Source organism: Lemur catta, chromosome 6 (genome assembly GCF_020740605.2).
Source record: "Lemur catta isolate mLemCat1 chromosome 6, mLemCat1.pri, whole genome shotgun sequence".
NCBI lineage: Eukaryota > Metazoa > Chordata > Mammalia > Primates > Lemuridae > Lemur > Lemur catta.
The window spans coordinates 13,650,219-13,670,924 of NC_059133.1; the positions used below are offsets into that span (position 1 = coordinate 13,650,219).

At 47.8% G+C, this 20,706-nt stretch overlaps 1 protein-coding gene across 2 annotated transcripts in view; it reads right to left on the reverse strand.

Annotated features, from left to right (window-relative positions):
* BTBD11 (BTB domain containing 11) overlaps positions 1-20,706 on the reverse strand; it is a 281,678-nt gene that overhangs the window by 46,615 nt on the left and 214,357 nt on the right. For both annotated transcript variants that reach the window (XR_006735691.1, XM_045553022.1), the window contains exon 4: positions 16,774-16,926. Coding sequence is in view for 1 of the 2 variants with exons in the window: in XM_045553022.1 (XP_045408978.1) it covers positions 16,774-16,926 (153 nt within the window). In the remaining variant the exon portion in view is untranslated. The remainder of the gene's footprint in view (positions 1-16,773; positions 16,927-20,706) is intronic.

A 20,706-nucleotide genomic window follows, 5' to 3' on the forward strand; every position in this document is an offset into this window, starting at 1 on the left:
CTGTCCCGGCGCAACCCACAGAATTCGCCAATACTGAATACGGCTCTGCCACACCTGCGGGACACAGAGAGCCCAACAGGTTGGGATTTCTGCCCTGGGGAAGCTCAGAGTCTAAGGGAAGTGCCATCATTCATTCACTCATACATGCTTTTTTTCTTGCTTTTATTATTATTTTGACACATAATAATAATTCATACGCACATAGTTATTGGGCACCAGCACTGGCCAGGCAGGGGGTGAGGGCCCCGCCCTCACAGTCTGTCACGGAGAAGGATATTGAGCGGGCTGTTTGGTTACACAGGTAATGACAGAATTGAAAATGAATGTACCAGGCGAGAAAAATGAGAGTGCAACACTAACGCAAAATAGTAATTAAGGGCCAAGTCGCCAGCCTTTCAGATTTCTCTGTGGGCACAAACAGGGATTGATGCTATCCAGGAGTGGACAGTAATGCTGATTTCACTGGTCTGGGCACTCAGCGAAGGGTGGCAGGGAAACTACTGGTGCTGCAGTGTGTGCTGACGCAGCACATGTCCTTGCTGTAGGACCGCGGGCAAGTTATCCCATCATGCTGTCACTTCCTCGTCTACAAAATGGGGAGAACAGCACCTATGTGTTAAGATTTTTGCGAGAAGTGAGAGCGTGCTCACGGATCTGTTTTTGATACGATGGGGCACTGCTGAATGTGGACACGCACCTAGAGAAGTGGGATTGTGTAATACTGACATAGATTATGAATATCTAGATGGCATGGACCTAGGTCAACCATCTGAAACGCAGGAAAAAATGTCCCAGGCAATCAACACACCACCACCTCTTCAGGATCTCTGGGGAATCTCCTGTGGCTGTGAACACCCAACCCAAGGATGGCAAACAGGGTTTGCATCGTGCATCAACTCTGATGCGTTGTAATGTCTGATTGGAGTATGGTGTTGAGGGGGATTCTGAGGCCATGTCCTGACGTTGCCAGAGAAGGACACCCAGGCCCTAGAGAACAGTTCTGAAGGCAACTGGTAAGGGCTCAGATGGGTCATGGCTGTATCACCTGTTAGCTGTGTGACCTTGGACAAATCACATTTCTTCTGACAGTCTTAGTTTCCTTACCTGTAAAACAGGGATGTTCGGCTAGTCAAGCTCTTGGGTGCCTCCAAGCATGGACATTCCCTGAGTTTTTCACAAGTTTTCTAGTGCTCATATACCATTCTTTTTTTTTTTTTTTTTCTCTTTAAGAGACAGGGTCTTGCTCTGTCGCCTGGACTACAGGTGTGCTAGGACTACAGGTGTGCCCACCATGCCAGCTAATTTTAAAATTTTTTATAGAGATGGGGTCTTGCTATGTTGCTTAGGCTGGTCTCAAACTCTTGGCCTCAGGTAATCTTCCCACCTTGGCCCCCCAAAGTGCTGGGATTTGGACCAGCCTCATGTACCATTTTTAACTATGCAATAGCTTTTTGTCCCTTACTCCATTCCAACATTTTAGCTTCTTGGCTTTTGCTTTCCTCTTATTACTGTGGCCAAAAGGATCACCTGGGAAAGAATGTGTGGCCACGAATGCTAACTGTCCCCAGCATCCATTCTCCACTTCTTCTTTATGGTAATATAGAATTGCCTGGCCTCACTGAGGTTTGGTTGGGCACATGGCCATCCAGCTAGGGACTCCATTTTCCAGACTCTGTGTGACTAGCTACAGCCATGCGACTAAGTTCTCACCAATAAAACATGAGCAGAAGCGATGCACAAAACTTCTGCATCCAGTATTATGCTGGAGCTGGATCTTACTGGCTCTTGAAAGTCAATTGTGTGCATCATCCCTACTCTGTGTTCAGTGACATCTCATTGCTAACTTGAAATCAGCCACAGTGGGAATATTTACATCATGGTCATTGGCAAACGCTACAAACCACAGTGCCAGGTGCCCTCCGGGGACAGCTGGCTGTTAAACATTTACCAAGACACCATTGCCTATGCCATTTGCTTAAAAGGAAGGTCCTAGCCCTGGCTTTCCCTTTGTCCCCTTCCCTAGCTGACAAGTAGAACTGTCAACATCCTAGTTCTGACCATGCAGGTGAACCCAATGCTCTAGGGCAGAATTTTTCTTAAAATGCAAGACAGCCTATATTTTAGGCTTATAGGCCAGATGGTCTGTGTTATGACTACCCAGCTCTGCTGTTTGAGCTTGAAAACAGCCATACACAACAAGCAAATATATGTGGCTGTGTTCCAATAAAACTTTATTTAAAAAAACACGAGGTGGTTCAGTGTCCATAGTTTGCTGACCCCTGCTCTAAAAAAATTGCAGAGTAACAAGATGGAAGGAACCTGGGTTTTCCAAAGATCCTGTCTGGAAGAGTTACCCCACAGCCTGCAATGGCCGATCTATTACACGAGAAGGAAATAACGTCTGTCTTAGTTAAGCCACTGTACTCTGGAGTCACCTGTTACAGCAGCTTGTCATCTATCTAATACATGAACTAAGCAAATAACTGTCTGCTATGGTTTGAATGTTCCTGCCAAAACTCATGTTGAAATTTAATTTCCATTGTGGCGGTGTTGGGAGATGGGACCTCTGGGAGGTGACTGGGCCACGAGGGCTCTCATGAATGGATTAATGCTGTTATTGCAGAGTGAGCTCCTGACAAGAGGATAAGTTTGGCTGACATTCTCTCTGTCTTGCATGCTTGCTTGCCCGTCCACCATGGGCTGACCCTTGCCAGATTCTGGCACCATGCTTTTGGACTTCCCAGGCTCCAGAACCATGAGCTGAATAAATCTCCTTTCTTTGTAAATTACCCAGTTTGTGTTATTCTGTTATAGCAACAGAAAACGGACTAAGACACTGTCCATTATGCTACTCTAGTAGGTCAGAATGGAAACATGTCTTTCCTGGAATTTAAAGGGCCAGATCTGGCTGCTTTCACCAATTTTCTAATTTCTGGGGTTCTAGAAAAGAATGCTAGAGTCTGCAGACACAGAGTATCTAGGAGAGGAGGGGTTTCATTTCCAAGAGTGTGGTGATGCATTCATGGCTCACAGGGACAAAAGCAGGACAATGTGCCCCGAGTGTGCCTGTGGTTCCACCTTAGGCTACTTGGCAGGACTCTGAGGGCTGCTCCAGCTCTGACTTCCCAGGTTGCTGTCCACCTGAATGAGGCCAGCCTGGGCGGGACAAGACTAAGATTTATTGCTTTGAACTTTTAGTTAAAAGCAGCCCAGCAATTTGTAAAGAGCTGCAAAGAAAGCCACATTCTGTTCTTGTTGTGAGGCAAGGAGGTGTGACTGGAAGAGAACTTAAGGAAGAGGGAAGGTTGAGGGGTGAGGAGGGGAGGGAACGAAGGAGGGAGAGGTGTTTGGCCTGGGTGCAGAGGGCAAACTCTAGGGCTTGCTGTGTGCCCACACAGCGTTTCAAAAGAGTTTGAATCAGAAAACTTTTACGTGGAGCACACACTCGTGCAGTTCTCCCTGTTGCCTTATGTCCAGCTGGGTCTACCCATTTGTGTTTCCTGCCTGGCCCTGGAGATATTTGTGATTGGGCCCTGGACTAGGAAGGGTAAAATGTGATATATTCTAGAATCAGAGATGAATATTAAGGAGATAATATTTTAAGAAATCCTTATTAATTCATTCTGGTCACTTATATGTAATGCAGTGTGCTAGGCATTGAGTGCTTCTATACTCAAAATATTTTATTGGTTCTCAAATAATAATAATTATAGCAAACACATATAGTATTTATTGTGTGTCAGGAACTATTCTAATTATATATATGTACACAATATATACTCATATATATTACCTATACCTACCTATATGTGAATGAGTATATACATGTGTATAATATATAAATACACATGCACCCATATATATACACACATATATGATCTTACCCAATACTTACTTTAACCCTATAAAATTTACATTTATTTTTCAGAAGAGGAAACTACAGCACAGAGAGGCTAAGAAACTTGCCCAAGATCACACAGCCAGTCCATGGTAGAACTGAGATTTGAAACCAGGCAGGCTATTGGTGGGGCCCTGTTCTTCCCACCCCACTCTGCTGCCCCTCTGTGCTGACAAAGGCCTTCCACATTCTCTTAGATTCTCTTCAAATGCTGCTGCCTGGGTAACTACTAGATGCCAGGTACTGGGCTGGATGCCAAAGAAATATAAACTCCCAACCACAGGCTTCAAGTTTAAGGTTCTCTTGCAATTGGCTCCTGCAGAGAGTTCCCCACCTCCCAACTGTTTCTTCCTTCCCCCCAATTCCAGCCAGCAAGGCCTGTGTCCCACTCCATACACACATTCCACAGAATAGCGCCTTATCGCCTGCGTGCATGGTGTGACCCTCACTTCAAATCTGCCCCACCCCCATGTCTTGCTTCCTTCAAATAATATTCTGGACAGAGGTCCCACGTAACAGCTTCTCACTTGTGGGATCCCAAAAGGTCAGTGCTGAAAGAGGTCACTCAGCTCAACTCCTTACCTTAAGACCAGGAAACTGGAAGCCTGAGAAGAGTCGACTCATTTGTACGAGTCAGAGTCATATTTAGGAATAGAATCCATGTCTTTTTTCTAAAGTCATTCACAAGTCTCTCTATGAACAAATTTAGGTTTGTGTAGGTCAGCGATTCTTAACCAGGGGTGATTTTGTCACCCAGGGGACATTTGGCAATATCTGGAGAGATTTCTGGTTGTCACACTAGGGAGGTGCTACTAGCATCTAGTAGGTAGAGGCAAGGGTGCTGCTAAACATCCCATAATACACAGGACAGCCCCCCCCACCCAGCCCCCAGCCACAAAGAATTATCCAGCCCCAAATGTCACAGTGCTGAGAATGAGAAACCCTGGTGCAGGGTAATACGGGATAATAAAATTGTTTTGCATCATCTCTTATATGTCAAGCAGTTCCCATTACAAGACTTTGTAAGTGTGACAATAAAATGGTGCCTTCAGAAATGAATCATGAAATGGCAAATTCACAGGACTGCAGGCCTGACTTGGATACCAGCCCCCGGCCCCCTCCTCTACATACTTTCCCAAGAAAGCCTTAGTCAAATTCCCTTTCACAGGCTTCAAGTCTCACAGCTGATGATTTGTTTCCTTTTTTTTTGGATAACAAAAAGATGAACAAATTCAAAGTGTTTTGTGCTGAGATAAGTCACACCAAGATCTCTGTGCACTTTTCTAAGAAAGAAAAAAAAATTATATTATCTCAGCAAATGGAACATGTAATGCTTGCAAAAGTTCCTGGGAGAAATCTTTGTCCAAAAATTGTGCTCACTTGCTGTTTCATGTTGCTACTAAAGTACAGAAAAGAACCAGCTCATTAAACCTGCCTTGGATAAGGTAATGTGTGATTCCACGTCCTCCTCCTGGCCAGTTCTTTCGGCCTTAGGAGAGATACCAAGGGGGCCAGAACCCCTCTCTCCTTACAAGAGGATGCCTAGTTAGCGGCAAAACCCACTGTCTTCAGCTCCTTCCAAAACATAGGCCTCCTGGATCTGTTTGAATATGTTTAAAAAGATTTATCTCAAAAGCAAGGGCTGCAAATACCCAGGAGAATGAAACTAGTGCACTCATATCTGAATGTGTTGTCATGTTCTTTTCAGTAGAAAATGATGAAGCAGCATTACAGGTTTCTTGCTTCAGTATCATGGCTTATGTTAGAGTCAAAAATAAGGTTCACCTCTAGAGAAAGGAGTCACCTCTGATTAAGGATGCAAGCCCCCAATGCATCCTGGTTATTGTCCTCTAGAGTCTCTTATCTTCTTTATGCATTGTTGCAGGACTTGAATTTTTAGCTGGGCACATGGCTGCTCTGATAAAGACTGTATTTCCCAGAGTCTCTTATAGCTATGTATGGTCATATGACCAAGTGCTGGCCAATAGGAAGCAAGGGGAAGTTATGTGTGGAATTTCTGGGGCATGCCTTGCCCTCCTGCTTTCCCTCTTCCAACTAGATAGACAAGAGAGAAGGTGCCTGTGTCCCTGACCTTGTGGACTGCTTACGCCTGGATTGTTATACGAGGGAGAATTTTAAACACCTATCTTATCCAAGCCCCAGATATTTCGCATGTCCATCACAGCTAATGAATCTATATCCTAATTAATCCATTCCACAAATGGTTTTTAAGTTTAAATCAGTTCAGTGAAGCACATGGAAAGTGCTAAAGTATATGCCAGCTATCGGGCTTGGTGCTAGAGATTCAAGATGAATGCACATACACCATCCTCCAAGGAATTATAGAAAGAACTGGTGGTTTTCTTTCTAACAGTTTTCACCAATAAATAGACCAATTCCTGAGATGTGAGGGCAAAGTTCTAGTGTTACAATCCCCAAGTGCACACCCGATAACACCGGTCCTTTAAGATGCTCTATGATGGGTCCACAAGTTTTTTCTGTAAAGGGCCAGATAAGTAGATATTTTAGCCATTGTGGGCCACATGGTCTCTGTTATAACTACTCGACTCTGCCACTGTAGTGAGAAAGCAGCCACAGGATAGCGAACAAATGGGAATGGCTGTTTTCCTATACAACCTTATTGACAAAAATAGGTGGCAAGTGGCTGTAGTTTGCTGACCCCTGCTCTATGGTAAAATATTTAAACCGAAAACCTTCTCTTTGAGATTTATAACAAACAGGATTTTAAAAGCACTGAGAAATTTTTTAGAAAGCCTATTTAATTTTATTTAAGCCAGTGTTTCCCAAATTTATTGAACCATTTAACACTTTTTTATAATGCTTATTAATATCCCAGAACTGGCCTTCTGAGTGTGCTATTGCAAATACTTGCTAAGTAGGTAACTTTTACTGTTAATAAATTACTTTCAGCACAAAAAATATAGAGCAATATACTGACCACCTTCACGCTGGCCATCCAACACAGCTGAACAAAATAAAGTCTTACAAGCACAGAGGCCCCTGCAGCCCCGCCCAGATTCCATCATCTCCTCCACCGTCCCGAGAGCACACTCTCTCCTGAACTGGACATCTACCATCCCGATGCACGCTTTATACTTTTTGTTACATATATCAATCAATTCCTAACAATGTATAGGCTGTTTTGCATATCAGTAAACTTTATATAAATGTTAGCATACTACATAAGTCCTTTTTCAACTTGCTTTTTTTGCACAGTATCTGGGAGTTAGGCATGTAATAAGAGGTCAATCTGGTTCATTTATTTTCATTGCCACTTGGTTTTGCATTGAATGAACATACCATAATTTATTTACCTGTTCTCCTACAGACAGCTTTTTTTTCTTTTGCTATTACAAATACTGCATCTATGAATATCCATATACACATCTCCTTATTTCCATATGAGCACCTTTCTCTAGGGTCTAGACCTAGAGTCGAATTATGTTTTTTCAAGTTTACATTGAAGTGGATCCAGAGTCCCCATCCAACGGTGTTTAAGAGTTCTCACTGTTCTATATCTGTGCTTAAGTCTGGCATTGTCAGACTTTAATTTTTTCCCAATCTGACCAGTAGGACACGCACGCGTGGGTGTGATTTTGAAGTGCATTTGTGGGATGACTAGTAAGGCTGAGCCCTTTTCACATATTTCTTGGCCACTTGGTAGAATGTTGCTGTGTGAAGTCTTCACAGGGGGTCTGGCACTGGGCAGTGCTGACGATGCTACCTGGACCCCAGAGGCTGCAGTGCCTCTGAGTCCCCAAGAGGGACTGAGGCTGGAGGCTCAGCCTTTCCAGGTGGACCCGAGGGCCTGGTGCACAAGTGACTTTCACATCGCTTCTTTGATCGGGCTGCCTATATAGTAGAGAGAACATGGGGAGTCAGATAGACTTGGCTCAAATCCCAGATGGGTCACATTCTCCACATAACCGTGGGCAGGTTTCCTAACCTCCCAGAGCTCTGGTTTCCTCGGGTATGAAGAAGAAAAGGAAGCCCCTTGAATCTCTGGGGGAGAACTGACTGGAGCGGAGTGTGAGAAACACCCAGAACTGTGTGGCTCATGCAGGCTCTCGATCGTTCCTTCTATGATCTTGCAGAGATATGAGGGAGGAGGTGAGCTGAAGCTATAGTTACTTCATTCACCTGCTACGTGCTTCAGTGTCCCCCACAGGTAAGAGTGTCACTGCCATTTTGCACATCTAACATTTGATCACAAAGCTGAATGGTTTTCAGAGCTAGAAAGGACTCTGGAGATCATTCATTTGGGTGGTTGTTAACCTTTTGTAGGGTTAATGAACCGATGAAAGGACAGTCTGTTTGGAAAAATGGCACATATGCACCGAACATGGTGATGTCCATGAGCTTCTTGAGGGATGGGACTGTTACCAAAAACACTTTTGTGCTGGCTTTATACTAAACAATTTGTACCAAGTACATGGCTTTGTAATAAGTACTGGTGTCCTGACTAATTACTAAGGAAAGATAATGTTCCCATGTTAACTAATATTTTAAACTAGAGTTTGGGAGGTTTACTGGCATGAGCAAGTAAGTACCTCGAGCAGAAATTTAACAGACTCAAGAGTCGGCCAAAAACAGATCAATAAATAATCAATAAACCCCTGTTTCCCAGGAAGCCAAATCCCACAGGGCAAACTCCAAACCCTCGAACTGCCAGCCTGGATCTCAAGCCCTAATCTGGAAGCGAGCCCTCCGCGCCATTTAAGATGTAGTTCTCTGTGTTGCTGTTAAGTACCAAATGTGTTTCTGTTTTGCTTTTAACACTTCGGAAGTGCAGAACACGTTCCGAGTGTTGGCAAACTGTCTGCCGCCTGCAGTCTGGTTTCCACCCACACCAGGCTGTCCAGACGGCTGCTGCAAAGGGCACTGATGACTTCCTCACTGCCAGGCCCAGTGGCCTCCTTTCTCGGCTGGCACTGCCACCTTGGATTCTGGTGACCCCTCTCCATCTTAGCTTCTCTTGTGCCTGCACCTGCTTCCTCACTTTCTCTGGGCTCTTCTCTGACGGGGGACCACTCTCCACTGTCTCTATCAGTCACTTTCCAGGACAACCTCATTCCATGGCTTCAACAGCACCTGTCTGCCAGAGTCCCCCAAAGGCTTCTTAAGTTAAGACCTCTCTTCTGAGTTCTACACCTGAATTCTCCCCTGCCTACCACTGTGTTCATGCTGAAGTCTTTCTGCATCTTAATCAGTCCAGGAAAAGTCTTACTCTGTTCACTTACAGTACCACCAGCACACTTCGTAACAGCCCTTTGCACTATTTATTTATTCATTCAACAAACATTTATTGGGCCCCAACAATGTGTCAAGGCCCACGGTCAAGGCAACTGATTTCTGCCCCAGCCCTAGAGAGAAAAGGAAGCCAAGTATCTGAGGCAAAAGTCCATACTGTGACCCTTTCTTCTGGAATAGTGCATGTACCCTGGCGTCTCCCCTAGCCTCTGCTCACTTGGACAAGGCCCAGGCAATCAGGGGCCACACTTGCTGTCTACACATGTCCTCCCCCACTCTGCTATCTCTTCCCACCAGTGACCTCATCGCTGGTTCAGATGCAGCCACAATGGACGTCCGACTGCTTTGGATATGGTTTGGGACTCCAGCCAGTGATGGCCTCCGAGATCTCAGACCTCAGAGAAAATACAAAACCTGAGTTGCACAGAGGATGTATGTAGTCACAGGGTGGGGACAGTGGCTCCCAAGCTGGGGCAGAAGGTCTGAGACACGCCACACCTCAGCCAGGCTACCAACCCCATCCCCGATGGTGTACTGTCAGCTCTCTTCAAGGTATTTCCCCTCTCTCCCAGCTATTTCTGGCTACCAGGAACAGCTCATCTTCATGGTCCAGAGGGGAGAAAATAAGGATAATAGCTAACATTTAATGTTCATTTACTATAACACAAGTATTGTACTAAATATGTTATTTCATTTAATCCTCCCCACAATCTTATGAGGTGGGTATATTATTGTTCCATTTTACAGATACAGAAACTGAGGCCCAGAGAGGTAAGTAACTTGCCTAAGGTCACACGGAGAGTAAGTGGTCCAGCCAGGATTTGAACTCAGGCAGTTAAGCTGCAAGTCCTATGCTCCTCACCACCGTGCTCTGTGTGCTTTCTTGCTAAGCAGAAGCCAGGGCATGGACTTAATCCCCCGGTGGGAGCCATGCTCCCGTGGAAAAGGACTCTCATTTGGACAGACAACCAACATTTTTAACAGCCAAACCCATTGTTACTTCTCCTGCATTGTCCTTGCGCTGTATTTGTCAAAACCATCCCTAGCTACACACTCTTCCAAGCTAGAAACTTCAGAATCAACTTTTAACATAGAAAGCTGGCGAGGGGACTAGGCAGTACATGCACATGCTACAAAACCCAACAGTCAATCCTGTTTCCCTGCCACCTCTGTCCTTCAATATTACGGAATAGGGTCTTTGCAGATGTAGTCAAGTTAAGACGAGGTCAGTAAGGTGGGCCCCAACCTAGTACAACTGCTGTCCTTATAAAAAGATGGAAATTCGGACACAGACACCGAGGGCAGACAGCCATATGAAGGCAGAGGCAGAGACAGAGCGATGCTGCCACAAGCCAAGGAATGCCTGCGGTGACCAGAAGCTGGAAAAGACAAGGAAGGGTCCTCCACTGAAGGCTTCAGAGGGAGCAGGGCCCTGTGGGTGTCTTGATTTTGGACTGTTAGTCTCCAGAACTATAAGACAATAAATGCCTGTTGCTTTGAGACACCCAGTGTGTTACCGCATCCCTAGGAAACTGATATGCCTGCTTTCCAGTCCCCTTCCTTGGAGACAACTGTGTTACCCGTTTCTTATCCATCCCTCCATGACAGCCTGAGCGCGTATGGCAAACACATGTCTTTCACACAGGGCCGACACTGACACCTTGAACACTGCTCTGTATGGAGTTTTTTCAGTTGAGAACATCCCAGGGCCATATTTTTATTGTGATAAGATACACGTAACATCAAATTTATCATTTTAACCATCTTTTAGTGTACAGGTCTATGGCTTAGGTATATTCACACTGCCGTGCGACCATCCCACCATCCACGGTACCTGAAACTCTGTACCCATTAAACACCAGCTCCCCAACCCTGCTCCTGGCCCACTCCCTCACCCCTGCGTTCATCACTAAGTCCTGCCGCTTGTCCCTTCTCTGTTGCTCTCGCATCCTTCCCGGTCTCCCTGTCCTCGTCCTCACCGCTTCTGCCTTTGTTCCACTGTCAGTGTCTCCCCTGGATCACTCGACGCCAGGCTCCCCTGCCCAAGCCCATCTCAGCCCACTGTCCACACCAAGCAGCTCTTCTTTCTAAAATACAGACCTGATGTTTTTTCCCTGCTTTAAAATCTGTGACGGCTCCTACCTCCTGCAGGAGATAGCCCAAGTTCTTCGGCATGGCACAAAAGACCCTCCAGCAGCTGAGTGTGGCCCCGCTTTTGGCTCTTGTCCAAGGCCTGGTGTTTGCTGAATCCTTTGCTCTCTCTGTCTGAATCCTTGTGTTTCCTCCAACATGCTTTCCCACCTTGAGGCCTTCGCATATGCAGTTCCCTCTGTGTGGATGTATTTCTCTAAGGCCTTTCCCCCTCTCCCCTCCCTTCCCCTTCTCCACCAGAGACATCTGTTCATTCTTTGGGATTCAGATCAAATGGTGCCTCTGCAGGGAGGTCATTCCTGGCTCCCTCAAACCTAGATCACTGCTGACCTCTACGAGAGCAGTCGCCACGTTCTCCTGGAATTTCTTGTACCTCTCTGCCCACCTCCCGCCCAGCCGAGCACAGAGCAGGCGGCCACCCGCTAGGTGCTCCGTATGTGTTTGCTGAGTGCAAGGCTGTCTCTTGCTAGCCTGGCTCCTCAAGCAGGCCCAGTGGCCTGTCCCTGACTCTGTTAGGGGAGGACAGTTGAGCCCCAGAGCGACTCCCCAGCCATCAGGGAGAGGGCAGTTTTTTGTTTTCCAGGAGGCGCTAATGCATTGACATCGGTGTGGGGGAGGCAGCAGCTCCAACTGGGTCACTGCGGGGCTGCAGCGTGGAGTTTAATGTCTGCTGGAGGTGATGAAGGGGCAGGCAGCCCAGCCGGAGAGTCCATGGGGAGCTGCAGGATTTGTCCAGGGCTAGGGAAGGACAAGGACATTCAAGGGGAGAGGAGAGAGCAGCTCCTGACTCTGTGAGAGGCTGGGGCGCTTTCCAGGGCCCTACAGAGCCACACGCCGGGCCCAGGTGCTCAGCCTCTGCAGGCGACCTTGTGAGGGAGAGAATGGGGAGGTCCAAGGTCTGAATTCAGGGGTTGGTGTGGACATGACCTAGGGAAATGGCTCCAGATCTGCTCTCCCCTCCACTCCTGCCAGTTTCTCCATGAGCCCCTTGCCCTGTAAGATACCAGGCATTCCTTTAAAGCAGGAGCATGACACTGTCCCTTTCCCTGCAAGGTCCCCAGGTGCTCTCTGAACACCTGATCGATATGTCCCTCCCTCCTCAATTCCTTCCTACCCAAGCACAGTTTCACTTTCTTTGTGACACTCATACTCTGTGAAATTTCCTTGCTGATTTGTTCGCCGTTGTTTATAGTCTGCATCTCCCCCAGTGGCATGCAAGTCCTGGGGACCCCCAACTCCAGAACAAGATTGGTCTCATACAGGTCCAGGGAAGGAGTGGGTCGTCCCTTCTGACACCACGGTTGAAATTTCCCTGACCTGGATCATCTTCTTCCCAAGGGCCACAGATGTTATCCTGGGTGGGCCCGGCAGGCCACCAGCACCCCATACATGTTTGGTAAATGAACCTGAACTTCCAGCTGTCATTATAGGGCTGCATTTCAAGAAAAGTGCTGTTGTAGCTCAACCTTCGCCTTGGAATCCAGTTTGGTCCATACTGGATAAGTAAGAAACCCTGCCAGTCAGCCTCAAAAGGTGCCCAGGGGACGTGAGAAGGGTTGTAAGTTAGCAGGTCAGACAGTGGTGCAACTGGTTAAATTCATCCCTGACCCCTACTGCAGTTCCCAAGCCCAGGAAGCAGGTGTCACTCCCATCTTTACAGAGGATGAACCAAGCCCTGAGAGATGGGGGAGGGGACTTGCCCAAGGTGACCTGCTAGAAACCAGCAGACCTAGACGAGAGCCTCTGTGGGGGGATTGGCACTTAGTAGGTGCCCAATAAATATGACAAAAGAAGGCAAAAAGGGAATGGCCCAGGTCTCCCGGGTCCCATTCTAAAACTCTTCGCACCTCACCACCCCTGAACTTTTCCATTCTGGAACAGCTCAAAATCTGGTTTGCATTAAAGAAACACTTGCAAAAAGATTAACCATTGCCTGGAATGAGCTCATAGTTCCAGCAGCCCCCAAATCCTGTTGAGAGGTACCATTTCTCAGCTGCCAGACGACTTGAGAACACCTCCGACTACCTTTATTTTCATGCAGCCTCCACTCCAGAGCAGAAAAACTGCCTCTTACAAACATGAAGAAAACAACAGTATTTACTCTTTCTATTTATGAAATGTTTCAAAACCAATAATTAAGAAAACATATGCACCCTGCCAGGATGTATTGAGTGCTCTTTCCTCTCCTTCCACTGCCCAACCCCCCTTCCCAAAGGACAAGAAAAAGAAAAACAAGGCAGAATTCACCAGCTTTAGATGACCTGATACTTTAATTAAGGAAGAATAAATGGGTCACCAATGCCAGCACAGGAATAGGGCTTCATGGAATGGTATTCCTTTTAAAATTAACCTGATCACCATGGCGAGGCTTTTCTGTAGCTGCATAAAGACAAAAGCAAATCTCTGGCAGCTTTGGATCAAGGTCACTCTGAAAATCAATGGCAGTACTAGCATCGGACCTGGGAATCCTTGACTCTGGTCATTCTGTCCCAGCTGGTATCCAGGCTGCCTCCCACCAGGAAACCTCGGCCAGCTGGTAGGTAATTATATGTGCTAATAGTCACTGACACTCTGGCCCCTGACACCATGTCCCAGGTTCCTGCATTTGGTAGAATGCCAGACTGCCCTCACCTTCCTAGGGCTGTTTACTTAGAGAGGGAAGCTCCGCTCTGATAGATTCAGAACTAGGTGCCCACCTGGAAACTTCCAAGATGAACATCTGGGACAGCAGAGAGGTAAGGACACTGTATTTTCACCTCATTTGCCAAGTTCTAGACCCGCTCTGCCTCACAGCAGCTGCGTGACCTTGGACATGTCCCACAACCTTGTTGAGCCTCAGCCTTCTCATCTGTAAAATGGGATAACAAAGGCTGCCTTGCACATTTGTTGGGGACAGCTATATCCATGCTGCAAGAACTGTGCAAGTAGGTCCCTGGTGTCTATTTGTTGGATGTCTGAATGAACAAAACTTCTTTGATCCTGTTCCCACTTCATGTCACCTTAAATGAGACTGGGAAATATATGTGCAGATGCATCTGTATGTTGATTAGACTGAAAAATAAGTACTCTTTTTAAAAGAACTGGTTTATCTTTTCATGTACCGAATTTTTTCTAGTTAATGGAGCTTGTAAATCTCACATTTATTATTTAGGAAAGCTAACTGAATACTCTTAGTTTTCTCTTTGAAGATGATTTCCAAATTTGATGAACATTTAGCTGGAACAATCAATTAGTATATTTTCTTTACATGAATCATCGTTCAGGAGACAAATGAGTCAAGAATGCAGAGAAGAGTGACTAAAAAGAGCCCAGGGACTCAAATGCAACTGACTTCCTTCGCTCCCCTGTGCATTTCGGTCTGCATTCGTATCACACTCATATCCTGAATGCCAGGGCAGAGGCTTCAAGCTGGATAGATGCTGAAATTGAAATCCTTGGTGTGACTGTCAGAATGACCCACATGTGGTCACCGGACCATGCAGTGAAATCTCTGTGCCAGACGAGGGGCGCAGAGCTGGACAGTGGCCCCTGAGGCTTGGGCTCAGTCTACGGACTTTTGGAAAGGAACAGAGCTATCTGGAAGAGGGTTATCAGCATCCCCTGGGAGGGCTTGTCTAGGTCTAGGATGAGGGACCAGAAAAATGACACGTGGTTTTAACTGCGGGTGTCTGGGTTTGCTATCTGGCTTATAACTCTGTCACTATCTGTGCAATGTTGGGAGAGTTACCTGATCTTGCTGGGCCTTGATTTCCTCCTCTGTAAAATGGGGCAGCATGACTTTTCTGGATAACAATGGTTGTTTTGAGGCTCACAAGAGAAAGTGTTAAAGGCCTTCCAAAATTATAAAGCCATACCTAAGTGGGAGCCTCCATTATTATTGCAGAGGTAGTAGAAATGTGGGGATTCTTGCTAAAAATGACCAGTTGGTGGGCACTTATTTCCTTTCGGGCATTGTTCGTATAGTCCTCCCTAGGAAACGGGAGGCAGGAGAGTCCAGTGGGCAGAGGCTGGTCTATGGAGTAGGAGCCACAAGGATCTCTTCCCTGGCATCTCCACCTACAAGCAGTCCCGCCAATGGCTTCCTAACCTGTAAAATGGGAAGATGATGCTAACCTCATGAGGCTGCTGCAGAGATGAAAGGAGACAAGTAATGAATGCAAATCTCTTGTGGCAATTGATACTGAGCACATAGTAAGTGCTCAGTAAATGGCCACTCCCTAGCCTCTCCCTGAGACCTGCTGTTATTCTAGGTGACAAGGTGTAAATCATGGTGGCACAGCCAGAAACTGCCTAAACAGAAACCTGAAGGCAGAAGAGCTCAGTGGTTAGAACACTGGTCCCACGGCTCTAGTTTGCCTGAATTCATATCCTGACTCTACCATTTACTAGTCCTGTGACCTTGGTCTTGTTACTTAACCTATCTGTGCCTCAGGTTCCTTATCTTTGAAGTGGGCATAATAACAGTACCCACTTCATAGGGTTTGGGAATATTAGATATTAATCTATGTGAATCACTTAGCATGGTGCCTACCACATGGTAAGCATTTGGCAAATGCTAGCAATCATGACTGATCAGCCCCTGCGTGTTGCTGGGCTAGGGGCAGCTCTGGGCCTTTGCTGGGTTGTGTTTTATCTGCCAACCCTCCATTTCCTCGCAGAACCCCAATCAGACCCTGGAAGAAGAGAAACCTCTGCAGCCCTGGCTGCATGACTGGGTTAGATGAACTGTGGAGGGAGGGCAGTTTCTCATCAGGTAGGTGGGAGGGGATTTGAAAATGATGAGGATGACACCTGGAACACAGCTGGGGGGTGGTTTCAGGAAAGTGCACTTTCTCACACACACACCCCCCCCACTGGGTTTCTGTGCTTTTCATATTTAGAGGCAGGTTATGACTCACCAGAGTGAATGAGTTGTTTGAATTCTTTTGCTTTGGATTACAAGGAGCCCCCATGCACCGGGTCCCTGAGCGGACCCATGAGTGATTCCCACCTCGATGGAGGAGAGCCCTGGATACAGGCATGAGAGATGCAGGGGGACCACTCCATCCTCATGCGTGGTAAAGCGGAGGCACTGTCTTACCCAGCCAGAAATTGTACTCTGCAAGGCTGGGTTAGAAAACTCCAGGAGATGGTATTTTCCTGGGGTGGGGGAGGGGCGGGGAGAGGCGAGAATGCGAACGGGAATAGGAAGGTAAGGACAGAGCGGCCAGCGAGGACACACCCATTCCTGTAATCTAAGAATCCGGCCCTCCCCCGCGAGCCTGGCTGCCCTCCTCTTTCATCCTGGCACTCCGGGACCTGCTTATTGTTAAGCCCGCGTGTGCCATTTGAACCCGGGGCCGCCGCCGCAGGGACTGGAGTGCGGGGCGCCGCCGCCGCAGGGCTGTGATTGGAGCGGCGGGTGGCAGCAGCCCCGGCCCGCGCCCGCCCGCGCCCGCCGCCCCGGCCCCTACCTGAGCTGGCGCGGCTCGCAGTCCACGCCGGGCAGCAGCAGCCGGGCCGCCTGGCGGACGTCGTCGCTGTCCATGGAGAAGCTGCGGCGGTGGCCGGCGTGCGCCACGGCCACCCGGATCCACTCCATCAGCGGCGGCAGCACGAGGAAGGGCCTGCAGCGGGCGGAGGGGCGGGAGACGCGCGGTTAGGGCGGCCCAGCGCCGGGGCTGCCGGCTCAGCCGCACCCCACGCTCATGGACCCCTCGCCCCCTACCCCCCCGGCCCTGCCCGGCCCACCCCGCTTTCCCTGGAGACCCTGCCTCTGAATCCCGGAGCCGTGGGAGAGCCTCTGGAGACATCCAGACCTCGCCGGGGACCCCAAGGCAGGCTCTCTCGAATCTTTGGGCCTCAGTTTCCTCATCTGTAACACGGCGGGTACTGTGACTATGAAAAGATACGCGGTAACTATTCCATGAATATCATCTCTCTCAGCGATCATGTGCGCTCAGAGATGACTCACTGAAAGCACTCAGCACGGGGGCTGGAGCCGTGGAAAACCAATGAACTCTGGCGTTATTACCACTTGGGGCTCCTTGATTCTGGGCCCAAACCTAAGTGTCCTTTAACTCTCCCTTCACACCCTCAGCAGGGTCCCTGCCGTCTTTCTGGAGCTGTCCCCGGCCCTAGCTCTGCCCAGGCACCATGCTGCCAAAAGGCTTCAGCACCTGGAAGAGGCGTAAGGGCAGCCAAGTCAAGAGCCAGCCTTCCCAGAGAGCCAGGCTGGGCAGTGGCCCAGCAGCAGCCAACAAAGACATGCTCCTGGGACCTCGTTCACACCCCTGAAACTCTGGGAAACTCAGGTTCCTCACCTGCTAATGGAATCACGCTAGGCTGTTGCAAGCTTCTTGCAAGCATTCACTGAAACAATGCCTATGACTGAACACAACTTTCTAAGTGTAATACCTTTGTGGCACCTTGCTATTTCTTCCAGTGATCACAAACTCTGTTGTGACGTTAGGATTGCTGGGAGGGCTTTTGAAAAATTCTGATTTAACTGGCACAGGGTGGGGCTGGACATTGGTAGTTTTTAAAACCTCCCCATGTGAGTTTAATGTGCATTAGAACTATCTGGAAGGCTTAAAACACAGATTGCTGGGCCCCACCCATAGCGTTTCTGATTCAGTAGATCAGGGGAAGTACCCAACAACTGTATTTCTAACCAATTCCTGACACTGATGCGGCTGGTCTGGGGACCACACTCAAAATTCTACTCTAAAGCAATCAGGAGAGGGCCTAGGAATCGCCTGGCAGGGGCTGGGAGAGGAGTTAAAATGCAGATTCCCTGGCCTTATCTCTAGAGATGCTGATTGTGTCAACTCCAAGAATGTTTTGTTTTGTTTTGGTTTTCAGGAGAAGGAAAGCGAAGTTTATTATTTTCCTGGTGAAGGAGGAAGATGGAGACTACTGCCTGAAAAATGCCATCGTCCTCATAATCAGCAGAAATACAGAGCTTTTAAAGGGTGGGTTCTCAGCTTCCCAAGAATATAATTTTAATAAGCATGTAGGTGGACCAAGGACCACACTTTGAGAAATGCACTATGTAGATCCAAAAGGTTTCCTACCATTCAGCAGGTGCAAGTGAAATAAGTGGAGTTTCTTGGGTACAAAATTAAAGGAGGCCAGGTTGTGCAAACACGTTCCAGGTACCTCTCTTGCCGCCCCCAGTCCTGGGGCTGCCATTCAGTCCAGCACAGCTGCCACAGCATTGAGAAGAGGGGTACAAGGAGGTGGGTTTACAAGGTGGCTGGCCACCCTGTAGAATGCAAATGTCATAAGCTTCCCACAAAGTTTTTAGAGGCAGGTACCAGTTCTCCTAGAGTCAGACCTATTTATCTGATGTTAACAATATTCAACAGCTCAGCCTTTTACATTCATTTCTGTTAATCTCATTCATGATCTCACCTGAATGCTTAGGACCAACCTTCGAGCTACTTACGATTATATCCATTTTATAGATCAGGAGAATGAGGTTTATTCAGGTTACGTATCATGCCCTGGATTGCAAGGTTAGCAAGCATGAGAGCTGGGAGTCAGAGTCAAGTTATTTGACTACGTGGCCATGTGCCGTAACCCCATGTGATACTAACATTCTGTCGTCCAGCTTCCCAGCATGCACCCTACTACCCAGCATGCACCTGTTGGCCCAGGGAGCTGATGTGATCATGGACCCTGGGTGGCATGCCATGTTCATCCTGCTCATGTAGCTCAGCCCCGTCTCTGAGGCCACCAGCTCTTTAAAAACCCACACCCCACTTAACCGTCAAACCACAGTTCAAATGCACCCCACGTGGACCCCTTCCATGGTGGACCCCAGAGGACTCCTCGGGCCTCACCCGCTGGCCCTGCAGGTGCCACATTAGAGTAAGGTCCACGAGGGCACAGATCTGGGACTGCTTTGTTTACGGCTGTGGCTTCAGCCCCAGAACAGTGCCTGGCAGACTGCAGGCACTTAATAAATATTTGTTCATGACACAGACTAAGATTTACCAATTTCTTACTGGGTGAAACTGATAAAATTAAATTTCTGGACCTGTGGACTTCCCTGTGGGGCAGATTCCCGGGGAATTTCTGCCTGCTACTTTGGCTGTCTCCCTCGTTCTCTCATTCCCTCCATCACCTAAACCGAATCAGGCACTCAATAAACACACACTGACTCGAAATTGAATTGGATTCTACTGGCTCAGGTGAGCAGGACTTATTTTTGTCACTGTGTCTCCATCACCGTTGGAAACCAGCCAGAAAGGCTGGGAGAACTCTCCAATGGGTTGTTTTCCAGAGGTGCCCTCTCCTGCCATTCCTTTGTTCAGTGGCCCCGAGCACAGCCCACAGCTGTAGTCCCCAGGGGGCGGGGGAGGGCTGCGTCTCCATCACAGAACTGCCCTTGGGCTGCCGCCTTTCATGTTAGATGGCAAGCGAGGCCCAGGGCACACAGCCAGCGCCTGGTGAATACCGAAGAGGAGCAAAAAGAGGCTCTTCTGCCTTCAAAATAATACCTTTACCAAGGCAGCTGGCAAGTCCCAGAATAAGAAACCTTGAACCCCAGGATTCCAGCCTCTTCTGGAATTTTCTATGTACCTATTCTCTCTTTTCAACATTGCCTTCTTTTCATCATTCTGACCTTAATAGTTTATAAGCTCATGAATTCTTTGCCAGCAACTCATTTAAAAATCTTCTTATCTTGTCTACTCAGAGGGGGGAAATAGCATTTTTTTGTGATATTTTCTTTGGAGTGGAGCTGGGAAAGGATTCTAGGGCCTTATGCCAAGGAGAGGGTAGAGAATGTTGAGCAGAAAAATATTGTATTCTCCTCGTATATTTTTTAAGAGAACAGTGTTGCACTGGCTACCTACTTTATGCTGAAGCTGTTTACAGTGATTAAAGGCTAGAAGCAGCTTGAGGAGCTCATGGTTTAGTGAAATGGTTCTTAGACTTTGTCGAACACCTTCTAGAATCACATGGGAAGCTTGTTTAAATCCCATGATTTCACACCAGAGTTTTGGCTTAATAGGTTTTGGCTTAATCGGCCTGGGCATCTGCATTCCAAATGAGCTCCGTTGGGAATTCTGGAGCCAGCCAGGGTTGGTAACCCCTGACTGGGTGGCCTGAGATGAACTGAGGAGGAAGAGGTCAATGCAAACAGGACTGTGGCCATCTGACTCTACACTCTGGCGTCAGGAGAGGCATGTGGGGTGGGACCAGAGGCTCTGGAAGGGAAGAGAGCCTAGATAGGCTTCTTGCAAGGTTAAGCCTGCAAGTTTCAGCTCAAGAAGGCTGTTGAACCCTGATTCAAGTAGAAAATGGAGAACATAAATGCGTGTGGCCTTTCTCCTAAATGGTGAAGAGAGAGTTGGTGATGAGGGTGAACACCCAGGATTGAAAGTCTGGCCAGGCGT